General features: G+C 39.2%; 1 protein-coding gene across 2 annotated transcripts in view; it reads left to right on the top strand.

Annotated features, from left to right (window-relative positions):
- Positions 1-14,940, top strand: part of LOC128686683 (protein cueball) — a 210,176-nt gene that overhangs the window by 108,056 nt on the left and 87,180 nt on the right. For both annotated transcript variants that reach the window (XM_070084307.1, XM_070084308.1), the window contains exon 6: positions 7,948-8,075. In XM_070084307.1, the coding sequence (XP_069940408.1) occupies positions 7,948-8,075 (128 nt within the window). The remainder of the gene's footprint in view (positions 1-7,947; positions 8,076-14,940) is intronic.

Here is a 14,940-nt window from a genome sequence, read left to right as displayed (position 1 = left end):
AATGTATTCAGATATTTGGGAGTTGATGTGTCAGCGGATAGGTCTATGAAAGATGAGGTGAATCATAGAATTGATGAGGGGAGAAGGGTGAGTGGTGCACTTAGGAGTCTGTGGAGACAAAGAACTTTGTCCTTGGAGGCAAAGAGGGGAATGTATGAGAGTATAGTTTTACCAACACTCTCATATGGGTGTGAAACATGGATGATGAATGTTGCAGCGAGGAGAAGGCTGGAGGCAGTGGAGATGTCATGTCTGAGGGCAATGTGTGGTGTGAATATAATGCAGAGAATTCGTAGTTTGGAAGTTAGGAGGAGGTGCGGGATTACCAAAACTGTTGTCCAGAGGGCTGAGGAAGGGTTGTTGAGGTGGTTCGGACATGTAGAGAGAATGGAGCGAAACAGAGTGACTTCAAGAGTGTATCAGTCTGTAGTGGAAGGAAGGCGGGGTAGGGGTCGGCCTAGGAAAGGTTGGAGGGAGGGGGTAAAGGAGGTTTTGTGTGCGAGGGGCTTGGACTTCCAGCAGGCATGCGTGAACATGTTTGATAGGAGTGAATGGAGACAAATGGTTTTTAATACTTGACGTGCTGTTGGAGTGTGAGCAAAGTAACATTTATGAAGGGGTTCAGGGAAACCGGCAGGCCGGAATTGAGTCCTGGAGACGGGAAGTACAGTGCCTGCACTCTGAAGGAGGGGTGTTAATGTTGCAGTTTAAAAACTGTAGTGTAAAGCACCCTTCTGGCAAGACAGTGATGGAGTGAATGATGGTGAAAGTTTTTCTTTTTCGGGCCACCCTGCCTTGGTGGGAATCGGCCAGTGTGATAATAAAAAAAAATATAAAAAATAATAATAATACATATAATAATAATAGTATAAAATACAATAATAATAATATAATATGTATATTAATAATACATCTTCTTTCAATGTACTAGCTGCATCCCACCGAGGTGGGGTGGCCCAAAAGGAAAAACGAAAGTTTTTCCTTTCAAATTTAGTAATATTTACAGGAGAATGGGTTACTAGCCCCTTGCTCCCGGCATTTTAGTCGCCTCTTACGACACACATGGCTTACGGAGGAAGAATTCTGTTCCACTTTCCCATGGAGATAAGAGAAAATAAACAAAAACAAGAACTAGAAAGAAAATAGAAGAAAATCCAGAGGGGTGTGTATATACAGTATATGCTTGTACATGTATGTGTAGGTGACCTAAGTGTAAGTAGAAGTAGCAAGATATACCTGAAATCTTGCATGTTTATGAGACAAAAAAGACACCAGCAATCCTACTGTCATGTTAAACAATTACAGGTTTCCGTTTTATACTCGCTTGGCAGGACGGTAGTACCTCCCTGGGCGGTTGCTGTCTACCAACCTAGTACCTAGGAATAATAATACATATATAATATTTAATAATAACATTTAATAATACATATATAATTTATTTAGTTGTAGCTACAGCTAGAGTAAGAGGTAGATGGGAAAAGAGGAAGGTGGCAAAAACAAGTAAGAGGGTGGTGAAAGTGTATAAACTAAGGGAGGAGGAAGTTCGGGCGAGATATAAGCGACTATTGGCAGAAAGGTGGGCTAGTGCAAAGATGAGTAGTGGGGGGGTTGAAGAGGGTTGGAATAGTTTTAAAAATGCAGTATTAGAATGTGGGGCAGAAGTTTGTGGTTATAGGAGGGTGGGGGCAGGAGGAAAGAGGAGTGATTGGTGGAATGATAAAGTAAAGGGTGTGATAAAAGAGAAAAAGGTAGCTTACAAGAGGTTTTTACAAAGCAGAAGTGTTATAAGAAGAGCAGAGTATGTGGAGAGTAAAAGAAAGGTGAAGAGAGTGGTGAGAGAGTGCAAAAGGAGAGCAGATGAAAGAGTGGGAGAGGCACTGTCAAGAAATTTTAATGAAAATAAGAAAAAATTTTGGAGTGAGTTAAACAAGTTAAGAAAGCCTAGGGAAAGTATGGATTTGTCAGTTAAAAACAGAGTAGGGGAGTTAGTAGATGGGGAGATGGAGGTATTAGGTAGATGACGAGAATATTTTGAGGAACTTTTAAATGTTGAGGAAGAAAGGGAGGCGGTAATTTCATGCACTGGCCAGGGAGGTATATCATCTTTTAGGAGTGAAGAAGAGCAGAATGTAAGTGTGGTGGAGGTACGTGAGGCATTACGTAGAATGAAAGGGGGTAAAGCAGCTGGAACTGATGGGATCATGACAGAAATGTTAAAAGCAGGGGGGGATATAATGTTGGAGTGGTTGGTACTTTTGTTTAATAAATGTATGAAAGAGGGGAAGGTACCTAGGGATTGGCAGAGAGCTTGTATAGTCCCTTTATATAAAGGGAAAGGGGACAAAAGAGATTGTAAAAATTATAAAGGAATAAGTTTACTGAGTATACCAGGAAAAGTATACGGTAGGGTTATAATTGAAAGAATTAGAGGTAAGACAGAATGTAGGATTGCGGATGAGCAAGGAGGCTTCAGAGTGGGTAGGGGATGTGTAGATCAAGTGTTTACATTGAAGCATATATGTGAACAGTATTTAGATAAAGATAGGGAAGTTTTTATTGCATTTATGGATTTAGAAAAGGCATATGATAGAGTGGATAGAGGAGCAATGTGGCAGATGTTGCAAGTATATGGAATAGGTGGTAAGTTACTAAATGCTGTAAAGAGCTTTTATGAGGATAGTGAGGCTCAGGTTAGGGTGTGTAGAAGAGAGGGAGAATACTTCCCGGTAAAAGTAGGTCTTAGACAGGGATGTGTAATGTCACCATGGTTGTTTAATATATTTATAGATGGGGTTGTAAAAGAAGTAAATGCTAGGGTGTTCGGGAGAGGGGTGGGATTAAATTATGGGGAATCAAATTCAAAATGGGAATTGACACAGTTACATTTTGCTGATGATACTGTACTTATGGGAGATTCTAAAGAAAAATTGCAAAGGTTAGTGGATGAGTTTGAGAATGTGTGTAAAGGTAGAAAGTTGAAAGTGAACATAGAAAAGAGTAAGGTGATGAGGGTATCAAATGGTTTTGATAAAGAAAAATTGGATATCAAATTGGGGAGGAGGAGTATGGAAGAAGTGAATGTTTTCAGATACTTGGGAGTTGACGTGTCGGCGGATGGATTTATGAAGGATGAGGTTAATCATAGAATTGATGAGGGAAAAAAGGTGAGTGGTGCGTTGAGGTATATGTGGAGTCAAAAAACGTTATCTATGGAGGCAAAGAAGGGAATGTATGAAAGTATAGTAGTACCAACACTCTTATATAGATGTGAAGCTTGGGTGGTAAATGCAGCAGCGAGGAGACGGTTGGAGGCAGTGGAGATGTCCTGTCTAAGGGCAATGTGTGGTGTAAATATTATGCAGAAAATTTGGAGTGTGGAAATTAGGAGAAGGTGTGGAGTTAATAAAAGCATTAGTCAGAGGGCAGAAGAGGGGTTGTTGAGGTGGTTTGGTAATTTAGAGAGAATGGATCAAAGTAGAATGATATGGAAAGCATATATATCTATAGGGGAATTAAAGAGGGGTAGGGGTCGTCCTCGAAAGGGTTGGAAAGAGGGGGTAAAGGAGGTTTTTTGGGCGAGGGGCTTGGACTTCCAGCAAGCGTGCATGAGCGTGTTAGATAGGAGTGAATGGAGACGAATGGTACTTGGGACCTGACGATCTGTTGAAGTGTGAGCAGGGTAATATTTAGTGAAGGGATTCAGGGAAACCGGTTATTTTCATATAGTCGGACTTGAGTCCTGGAAATGGGAAGTACAATGCCTGCACTTTAAAGGAGGGGTTTGGGATATTGGCAGTTTGGAGGGATATGTTGTGTATCTTTATACGTATATGCTTCTAAACTGTTGTATTCTGAGCACCTGTGCAAAAGCAGTGATAATGTGTGAGTGTGGTGAAAGTGTTGAATGATGATGAAAGTATTTTCTTTTTGGGGATTTTCTTTCTTTTTTGGGTCACCCTGCCTCGGTGGGAGACGGCCGACTTGTTGAAAAAAAAAATATAATAATAATACATATATAATAATAATACTTATGTAATAATAATACTTATGTAATACAGTGGACCCCCGGTTAACGATATTTTTTCATTCCAGAAGTATGTTCAGGTGCCAATACTGACCGAATTTGTTCCCATAAGGAATATTGAGAAGTAGATTAGTCCATATCAGACCCCCAAACATACACGTACAAACGCACTTACATAAATACACTTACATAATTGGTCGCATTGGGAGGTGATCGTTATGCGGGGGTCCACTGTAATAATATATAATAATAAGTGGAACAGAATTCTTCCTCTGTAAGCCATGCGTGTTGTAAGAGGTGACTAAATTGCCGGGAGCAGGGGGCTAGTAACCCCTTCTCCTGTATATATTACTAAATGTAAAAGGAGAAACTTTCATTTTTCCTTTTGGGCCACCTCGTCTCGGTGGGATACAGCCGGTGTGTTGAAAGAAAGAAAGAATATAATAATAATGTACTACATATAATAATTATAATAATAGATGGCTTCAAAAGGCTGTCACTAGGTGGCAGTGTTTACCACAACAAAGAGGAAGCGGTTGTGGCTGCCTCCAGCTGTTACATAATGCCTTATTCATTCTAGAGTATATATCATGTTTCTGTTATTTATATTGTTTGTTATGTCATATTAGATGAACTGTGATAGATAAATAAACCGTATAGATGATATTATATTGTTCAATATGTCACATTAGATGAAGTGAGATAGATAAATAAGCCGTAGAGTTGATATTAGCGAAATTATTGAAGTGGAGAATTCCATTGGAATGGATTAATTGCATTTCAATTAATTTAAATGAGGAAAATTGACTCTGCAAACGAGCAAATCCAACTGCAAGCAAGGTCATGGAACGGATTAAACTCACAAGTAGAGTTTCCACTGTATTATTATTTATTATTATTATTATTATTATTATTATTATTATTATTATTATTATTAATAATATTATTAATTAGTGTTGGCACTATACTTTTCACCTTCAGAACTCAAGTCTGACAAACCAGTTTTCCTGGTTTCCTTCATTGATGTTAATATTCTCACTCTTCAACAGCACATCAAATTCCAGAAATTGCATGTCTCCATTCAATCCAGTCTAAAATGCTCACATATGCCTACTTGATGTTAATGTCCCTCCTGTTTTAAACCTTATTCTAACAATTTCTGGGATGTATTCTGCACCCCCTTTCCATCTACTCCAGATTTATGCATACTTGCTCAACCAGTGATTCCTTACCCTATCTAAATGACAATAACATGTCAGCAATCCACCCACTTCTCTCTGAATTACACTTTCTATTCCACCACATCATCATCTAATTTCTTCACTCCTTCACTCTCAAACATGACAATTTCACTGCCTCTAGCCTCCTCCTCACTGCAACAATCGCAAGACCATATCTCACATCCATACAAGTTATGCAACAATTTTAGTCTGATACATTTACATTTACCCTGCTTTGGTGGTAGTCGGTTGGCGTGTTAAAAAAAAAAAATTAACCTTTGTACATTAATTGAAAAGTCTCTTTCTGCAGACTCCTTAACATTGCAATTAACCCTTTTTTCCTTGTCTTACTTAGATTTATCTGCAGATACATCTAGTCCCAAATGCAGTATCTAGATACATTCAGTTCCTCCATACTCCTTTCCTCTATTCTGATGCCCAGTCTTTCATTGCTTTTATCACCTTGCTCATTTCTGTGTTCATTTTCGTACGCTTTTGTAAACCTCAAGTTCCTCTGTCAACCTTTGCAGCATCTCATGTAAATTTTCCGAATACACTGTCATCAAATTTATTATCTTTTAAGCACTTGTTCTTTTTAAACCCCATTTGTAAATGCATTAAACAACCATGTTGACTTTTCACTTCCTTGAATGAGGCTTGCAGTTTCTGAAGAATACTTTCTTTTGTTCTCCATGGGGAAGTGGAACAGAATTCTTTGTCTGAAAGCCATGCGTGTCATAAGAGGTGACTAAAATGCTGGGAGTGAAGGGCTAGTAACCCCTTCTCCTGTATACAGCACTAAATTTAAAAAGAGAAACTATCATTTTTCTTCTTAGATCACCCTGCCTTTGTGGGATATGACTGGTTTATTGAAAAAACAAACTTCATTATAGTTTGTATTATTATTAAGCTAAGCAAATTGGTAAAACAGCATACTTTCATGAGTGTTACCTGTATACAGTCAAATATATACATATAGTTAGGTTTAAGGAATATCACCTGCATATGGCTGCAATTTATCTTAGCACTAACATCAAGAATACTGTACTTTAATCTCAGTAATAGGTATCAGTGTGTGTTTATATATACTGAGAGAGCTGCACCCCTCAGTGTATTTACTGTGCTCAGAGTGAAATATTTGAATAATGAATATTACCCTCGTGTTGTCTCCATGCACTTCACTGATGTTAAAGAAAAGGTAAAAGATAGTCTAGTATGTTTAGAAGTTCAAGAAACTTCATTGTAGAGTATTTACAATTTTTTATTAACTATTTGTAGAGCCCCCCTCAAAGGAGGTTCCTTAACACTAGCGAGGGGCTCTTGATCTAGGGAATTGGATTTGTGCTCCGGTTCCCTGAATTGAGCTTGAATAGCTTCTATCCTCTCCCCCCATGTGCTGTATAGCCCTACCGGTTTAGCACTCCCCCATGATTATAATAATAATATGTATATAGCCTGTGAAGCATGAATTTTCCTCTTTGAACTAATGATTAAGGTAGGCAAGGGTTTAATTTTGACAGTCTTTTTCTTTTCTTGGCAGGATTAACCCTTTCAGGGTCCATGCCATAGATCTACGGCTTTACGTTGAGGGTCCAAACCGTAGATCTACACCATGAGCTCAGCTCACTCTGATAAGCTGTGAGCGGTAAATTTGGGCCTAGATATAAGAGAATACATTTATGTGGTATGTGTGCACCACATAAAACAAATCCTGCAGCACACAGTGCATAATGAGAGAAAAAAACTGAGACCGTAATTTTCGATTAAAACAGCAACTTTGCAGTGTTTTTCAAATGTATTTTTATAGCTGTATTTGCGATTTCTTGGTCGCAATTGATAGAATGGAAGACATATTATAGAAATAGAGATGATTTTGATTGGTTTTAGTACTGAAAATGGCTTGAAACTGAGCTCAAAGTAGCAGAAATGGCAAGAGTAAACAAATGACCTCACATGTCTGATACACGCCAGCTGATGGGTCTAATATACGTTCACAAATGTGCTGATATTATTTATACAATTATTACAATACTGCATGACAGTAAATCTTCTATTTTTTGGTTTGAATAAAAATTCATTACGTGAATTAAAAATCAAAATGGAATTCATTTGTAAAGCCTGAAAACATAACTAATGAACAGAGGAAATGTTAGTTTAGTGCCAGGAATGCCTGCATTGTTTATTCTGGACCCTATTTTGAAATTGGAATAATTTGAACTTTGCACTAAATTGGCCAAATTACCAGTTTCCATTCACTTTATTTTGTAGTTGAAACAGTTGAGTTGGCAATTTCTTGTGCTCAGTCGATAGAATAGAAGTAATACTAGTAAAATAGCTAAGAATTTGGTTGACTGGAATAAGGTAATTGGCCTAAAATGGGAGTCAAAGTCGGCAAAATCACCAATGCATAAGTATCGCCGACACATCAAAATTCGCAAGAGCGTAATTTCGTCAATTTTCCATCAAATTTCGTACTTTTTGTTTTATTACCTTCAGAAAAAGATTCTCTACCACTTCATAAGAAAAAATAAAATTATTTTTTGAAAATTCTTGGACACTGGTGTGCACTTGGAAATTTGGCCTCTGGACCCTGAAAGGATTAATATCTGTACTGCTTTCTAATGTAGCAGAAAAGCAAATATTAAATTCATTATATTTATTTTTGTATGTGATGCACTCTAAAATATTTTCATTTATTTTTAGGTGTAATGAAGCCCAGTTACTTTGGGTTATTATTGTGCTTGGAGTGCTCTGTACAATATTCATGTTTTCAACAGCTCTTCTTCTTGTGAAACTGTTTTACCAAAGGAAGCCAAGTATTCATAAACAAGGTAAATATAATTTTTAAGTTATGGGCCCACACTTTGAAGTGGGAGTCCATTGTATTTATCTTACCTGTTCGTCTGTAATTGCACCTACCCTTCTCTTCCTTGAATCATTGTCTCCCATATCCCAGGTACTGTATGAATTAATAATAATAGTAATAATGTGTTTAGACAAAGCATATGAAAGGCATGTAATCTGTCTTAGAAAAGGCATATGATAGGGTGGAAAGGGAAACAATGTAGCAGATGTTGCAAGTGTATGGAATAGGTGGTAGGTTTTTTCTTAAAGCAGTTTTTAAGAGGATAGTGAGGCTTAGATTAGAATATGTAGGAGAAAGGGATATTATTTTTCAGTAATGTCACTGGTTCAACATATTTATAGATGGGGTTGTAAAAGAAGTGAATATTAGGCTGTTGGGGAGAGGTGTGGGATTAAAAGATAAAGAATCCAATACAAAATGGGAGTTGTCAGTTACTTTTTGCCAATGATACTGTGCTTTTGGGAGATTTTTATGAGAAGTTATAGAGGTTAGCAGACAAATTTGGAAGAGTATGTAAAATAAGGAAATTAAAAGTGAGCATAGAAAAGAGCATGGGGATGAGGGTAACAAAAAACCTAGATAATCAAAGATTGGATATCAGATTGGAAGGAGGGAGTATGGAGGAAGTAAATGTGTTTGATTGTTTGGGAGTGAACTTGTTGGCAGACAGGTCTATGAAAGATGAAGTGAACCAGAGATTTGACGAGGGGATAAAAGATGGGTGGTGCAATGAGGCATCTATGAAAACAAAGAACATTATCCATGAAAACAAAAAGGGGATTGTATGAGAGTAAAAGTGCTCCTCAACTTCAAGTGGTTCGACTTAAGATATTTTGACTTTACAATGGTGCAAAAGCAATTAATTTGGAGATGAAACTTAACCACTTTGCCATCTGTGCCATGGAACTATGGCTTTGAGGTCACTGTCTGTGCCATAGTACTATGCCAAAATTCTAGCAGCTTCAGATTTAGTGTGAGAAGGCTCATAGGCTTACACATGTGAGAATGGGTCTTTGTGGTCAGTGTGCACAGCATTGCATTGTGGGAATGCCATCTCAGTACACTTTGTTCACCATGCCTCACAGTAGCACAAACCTCACTCCCTGTCGAATTAGGAATCTCCACTTCCCAAGTAACAGTTCTAACACAGATGGAAGTGGAAGTGAAGAGGAATTCTATGGTTTTGAAGAATTTGTGACCAAAAATTTGTGATATTGAAAATAGTGCCAAAAGCCTTGATGACCCTCAACCTTCCACCTCTGGTGCTGGTTCGTCTGGGTCATGACCATTTGTACCTTGCCATAAGCATAAGCTTATATTTTCCTATGGCCAGACCTCAGATGTGAGCAATGGTGATGACACTGATGTGGCTTTGATTTTACTGCTCTTGATTACCATTCGAGTAGCGACAGTGACGAAGAATATTCATCACTGAAGCGTTGGTTTATATGATGCTGCTTGTGGTTTGGTAGTGTGCCATATGCAATCCCAAGGGGACGGGGTACATCCTGGAGTACATCCCATGGTCCTAAACCTGAAACAGACAAGGAAAGTGACAAAGATGTGGCTACAGTTGGGATGGATAATAGATCGCACATATAAGTAGGTGGTGGTGCCATGCTGGGTGCAGCACCAGCAAAGCCCAGGCTGGAAGCCACACCACTGACTCAGCACGTCCATGACCCAGGGCATCCTCAACCAGCCACACACCACAACCACAACCAGCAACTAATGTCCGGTATCCACCAACAAACTGCATCTGGGATTGGCAGCAAAATGCAAATTTTGTGCTCAGTTCCCATCAATTTGATGATAGTCACTAGAATCCTGCCAAATTGTACCCTTAAGAACACTGCAAGTGAACCGGAATTCTTTGAAGTCTTCTTTGACAAAATTGTTGTCAGGGAAAGTAACAAGTACTTGATTATACCATGGCCAGTACAATGGTTTCACCACAGTCACGAATGACTACACCAGAGGAAGGAGACAAGTGTGGCTGAGATTTGTTTATTTTTTACCACAATAATGCATATGCCACATTTGTATAAGTATAGTATCATGTCATACTGGTCCACAGATCTCTTAATTTCTTCCCTGGCCTTCAGTAATACAGTCTCTCCTCACTTACGATGGAGTTCCATTCCTAAGACCACATTGGTAAGCAAATTCGTCACTAACAAACTTAGGAAACTATCTGCTTGACTTGGTTCTTGCCAACAAAGATTCACTAATTAATAATCTTGAGGTTAATGATGAGCTTGGGAAAGTGATCACAAATCACTTAGTTTCAATATATCGTGGAATTACCCCGATAACTGCAATCAAATCTCTGTCCCAGATTTTCGCTTGGCTGACTTCATGGGACTGAAAAATTACCTGGGTGGGCTAAATTGGAATGTCCTAACTATGAGTCAGGTAGGTGATCTTGGTTACCAATATGACATTTTTCAGAGCATAGTTCTAGCTGCCCAGACAACTTTTGTTCTGAGTAGGGAAATTAGATCTAACAAAAATGATCCCAAATGGATGAACAATAGATTGAAACATCTCATTGGTCAAAAGAGAGGCATATATAGGCATATCAAAAGGGGTTGGGCAGTTAAGAAATCAATATATTCAATTAAAGAGAGAAATAAAGAAAGGAATAAGAAAAGCAAAAAGAGATTATGAGGCTAAGGTCACAAGGGATTCAGAGACTAACCCAAAAGGGTTCTTGCAGGTATACAGAAGTAAGATTAGGGACAAGATTGGCCCACTTAAGAGTAACTCTGGTCAGATCACTGACAAGGATAAGGATATGTGTAAAATTCTCAGTACCTACTTCCTCTCAGTTTTCACCCAGGAAAATACTAGCGATACTCCTGAAATAAGAGATTATGTAGAACAGGATAATAAACTATGTACTATTGCGGTAACTAGTGACATGGTCCTCAGACAAATAGAGAAACTAAAACCTAACAAATCCCCAGGCCCTGATGAACTGTTTACAAGGGTGTTAAAGGAATGTAAAGAGGAACTTAGCATACCTTTGGCTAATCTTTTTAACATATCACTACAAACTGGTATTACAACCCAGGAGTCCCAAAGGCCTGTTATCCTGGGTGTAAAGGGAGCAAAATAAACACAGCAGAAAACTTTTGACTTATATTATCCTTCACCAATTTAGAACAGAATTTTTTTTTTTTTTTCAACAAGTCGGTCGTCTCCCACCGAGGCAGGGTCACCCAAAAAAGAAAGAAAATCCCCAAAAAGAAAATACTTTCATCATCATTCAATACTTTCACCACACTCACACATTATCACTGCTTTTGCAGAGGTGCCCAGAATACAACAGTTTAGAAGCATATACGTATAAAGATACACAACATATCCCTCCAAACTGCCAATATCCCAAACCACTCCTTTAAAGTGCAGGCATTGTACTTCCCATTTCCAGGACTCAAGTCCGACTATATGAAAATAACCGGTTTCCCTGAATCCCTTCACTAAATATTACCCTGCTCACACTCCAACAGATCGTCAGGTCCCAAGTATCATTCGTCTCCATTCACTCCTATCTAACAAGCTCATGCACGCTTGCTGGAAGTCCAAGCCCCTCGCCCACAAAACCTCCTTTACCCCCTCTTTCCAACCCTTTCGAGGATGACCCCTACCCCTCTTTCCTTCCCCTATAGATTTACATGCTTTCCATGTCATTCTAATTTGATCCATTCTCTCTAAATGACCAAACCACCTCAACAACCCCTCTTCTGCCCTCTGACTAATGCTTTTATTAACTCGACACCTCCTAATTTCCACACTCCGAATTTTCTGCATAATATCTACACCACACATTGCCCCCAGACAGGACATCTCCACTGCTTCCAACCGTCTCCTCGCTGCTGCACCTACCACCCAAGCTTCACATCCATATAAGAGTGTTGGTACTACTATACTTTCATACATTCCCTTCCCTGCCTCCATAGATAACGTTTTTTGACTCCACATATACCTCAACGCACCACTCACCTTTTTTCCCTCATCAATTCTATGATTAACCTCATCCTTCATAAATCCATCCGCCGACACGTCAACTCCCAAGTATCTGAAAACATTCACTTCTTCCATACTCCTCCTCCCCAATTTGATATCCAATTTTTCTTTATCTAAATCATTTGATACCCTCATCACCTTACTCTTTTCTATTTTCACTTTCAACTTTCTACCTTTACACACATTCTCAAACTCATCCACTAACCTTTGCAATTTTTCTTTAGAATCTCCCATAAGCACAGTATCATCAGCAAAAAGTAACTGTGTCAATTCCCATTTTGAATTTGATTCCCCATAATTTAATCCCACCCCTCTCCCGAACACCCTAGCATTTACTTCTTTTACAACCCCATCTATAAATATATTAAACAACCATGGTGACATTACACATCCCTGTCTAAGACCTACTTTTACCGGGAAGTATTCTCCCTCTCTTCTACACACCCTAACCTGAGCCTCACTATCCTCATAAAAGCTCTTTACAGCATTTAGTAACTTACCACCTATTCCATAAACTTGCAACATCTGCCACATTGCTCCTCTATCCACTCTATCATATGCCTTTTCTAAATCCATAAATGCAATAAAAACTTCCCTACCTTTATCCAAATACTGTTCACATATATGCTTCAATGTAAACACTTGATCTACACATCCCCTACCCACTCTGAAGCCTCCTTGCTCATCCGCAATTCTACATTCTGTCTTACCTCTAATTCTTTCAATTATAACCCTACCGTATACTTTTCCTGGTATACTCAGTAAACTTATTCCTCTATAATTTTTACAATCTCTTTTGTCCCCTTTCCCTTTATATAAAGGGACTATACATGCTCTCCGCCAATCCCTAGGTACCTTCCCCTCTTTCATACATTTATTAAACAAAAGTACCAACCACTCCAACACTATATCCCACCCTGCTTTTAACATTTCTGTCATGATCCCATCAGGTACCTCCACCACACTTACATTCTGCTCTTCTTCACTCCTAAAAGATGGTATACCTCCCTGGCCAGTGCATGAAATTACCACCTCCCTTTCTTCCTCAACATTTAAAAGTTCCTCAAAATATTCTCGCCATCTACCTAATACCTCCCTCTCCCCATCTACTAACTCCCCTACTCCGTTTTTAACGGACAAATCCATACTTTCCCTAGGCTTTCTTAACTTGTTTAACTCACTCCAAAATTTTTTCTTATTTTTATTAAAATTTCTTGACAGTGCCTCTCCCACTCTTTCATCTGCTCTCCTTTTGTACTCTCTCACCACTCTCTTCACCTTTCTTTTACTCTCCATATACTCTGCTCTTCTTATAACACTTCTGCTTTGTAAAAACCTCTCATAAGCTACCTTTTTCTCTTTTATCACACCCTTTACTTCATCATTCCACCAATCACTCCTCTTTCCTCCTGCCCCCACCCTCCTATAACCACAAACTTCTGCCCCACATTCTAATACTGCATTTTTAAAACATTTTAAAACATTTAAAACATTTTTAAAACAGAAATATGTACACTATATACAACAATAGGTATTAGTGCACTCCACGGTAAGCAAGGCAGAATAGAAGCCACTAGAGAGCAGACCATGCTTCAACCAGCTCTAGAATGGGAATGACAAGGGCAGACAGGAGAGTGGTACCCACATAACCTCTGTGATTGCCAAAACCATCTTCTCATTGGCTGGAACCTGGGTACTGGTTGAACGACGGGGCCCCACCGCCAACCCTTAGTCCCCTGGTTCGCTGGTTGGGGGAGATAGCCTGTAAATGAGGGTGTGTACATGCACGGAATAAAGGTTATGTACTCTTTGCATACCACCCCCCCACCCCGAGAGGGCTCAGGATTAGGCTCCCACCTCCCAATGGTAACCGTGCCGCCATGACATAAAATAATGGGACCGCCTTTCCTCTCAACCATCCAACTCTTAGATAGAGCTCAGCTTTTCTCATGACAAAAAGCCAAACCCTAAACTCGGAGCGAGACAGCAGACAGTCGGGCTAATATAGGTCCAAGACACGCGCGGACGGTAGCCCGCATCCCCTCACTGAAAAAAAAAAACCCACACCAGGGGATGAAAAAAAAGAGCTTGGAAGGGGTTACCACAAGTAACCTAACACATCCTAACCTAATATATAATTATAATTATAATGTATAATAATATTGTTAGACTCTAGATAAAGAGTCTGCCAACATATTTTCTTTGCCGGCAATATGCAAGATTTTAACAGAATAGGGTTGCAGTCGTAGACTCCATCTCATGAGCTTCGTATTGTGGTTCTTCATGGCTTGAAGATATAGTAGAGGGTTGTGGTCACTATAGACAGTGACCACCTGCGAAGTCTGGCCCACGTGAACATCAAGTGCTCCAAAGCCAGTACCAGCGCGAGGGCTTCTTTTTCAATGGTAGAGTAAGCCCTCTGATGCGGCTGGAACTTGGCAGAGAAGAAGGCTACAGGCTGCAACTCCTCGTCCCCGTTTTGCAACAGTACTGCCCCAACCCCAGACTCACAAGCATCAACCTGTAATAAGAAAGGTTTGGAAAAGTCTGGAGACAAAAGAATGGGTGCAGTACACAATAATCTTTTTGCTTTGTCCAAAGCACCTTGACATTCTGGGGTCCAATTAAAGGGAACTTTGTTACTGGTAAGAGAGGTAAGAAGGGCTACAATATCTGAAAAATTCTTACAGAATCTCCTGTAAAATCCTATCATGCCTAGGAAACATTGAAGAGATTTCTTATCATATGGAACTGGATAATCTTTAATGGCAAGAACTTTAGCAAATTTAGGAGCAGCT

The sequence above is a fragment of the Cherax quadricarinatus genome, chromosome 12 (assembly GCF_038502225.1).
Source record: "Cherax quadricarinatus isolate ZL_2023a chromosome 12, ASM3850222v1, whole genome shotgun sequence".
Taxonomy (NCBI): domain Eukaryota; kingdom Metazoa; phylum Arthropoda; class Malacostraca; order Decapoda; family Parastacidae; genus Cherax; species Cherax quadricarinatus.
The sequence above is the reverse complement of the archived record's forward strand: the minus strand, read 5'-3'. Positions and strand labels throughout refer to the sequence as shown.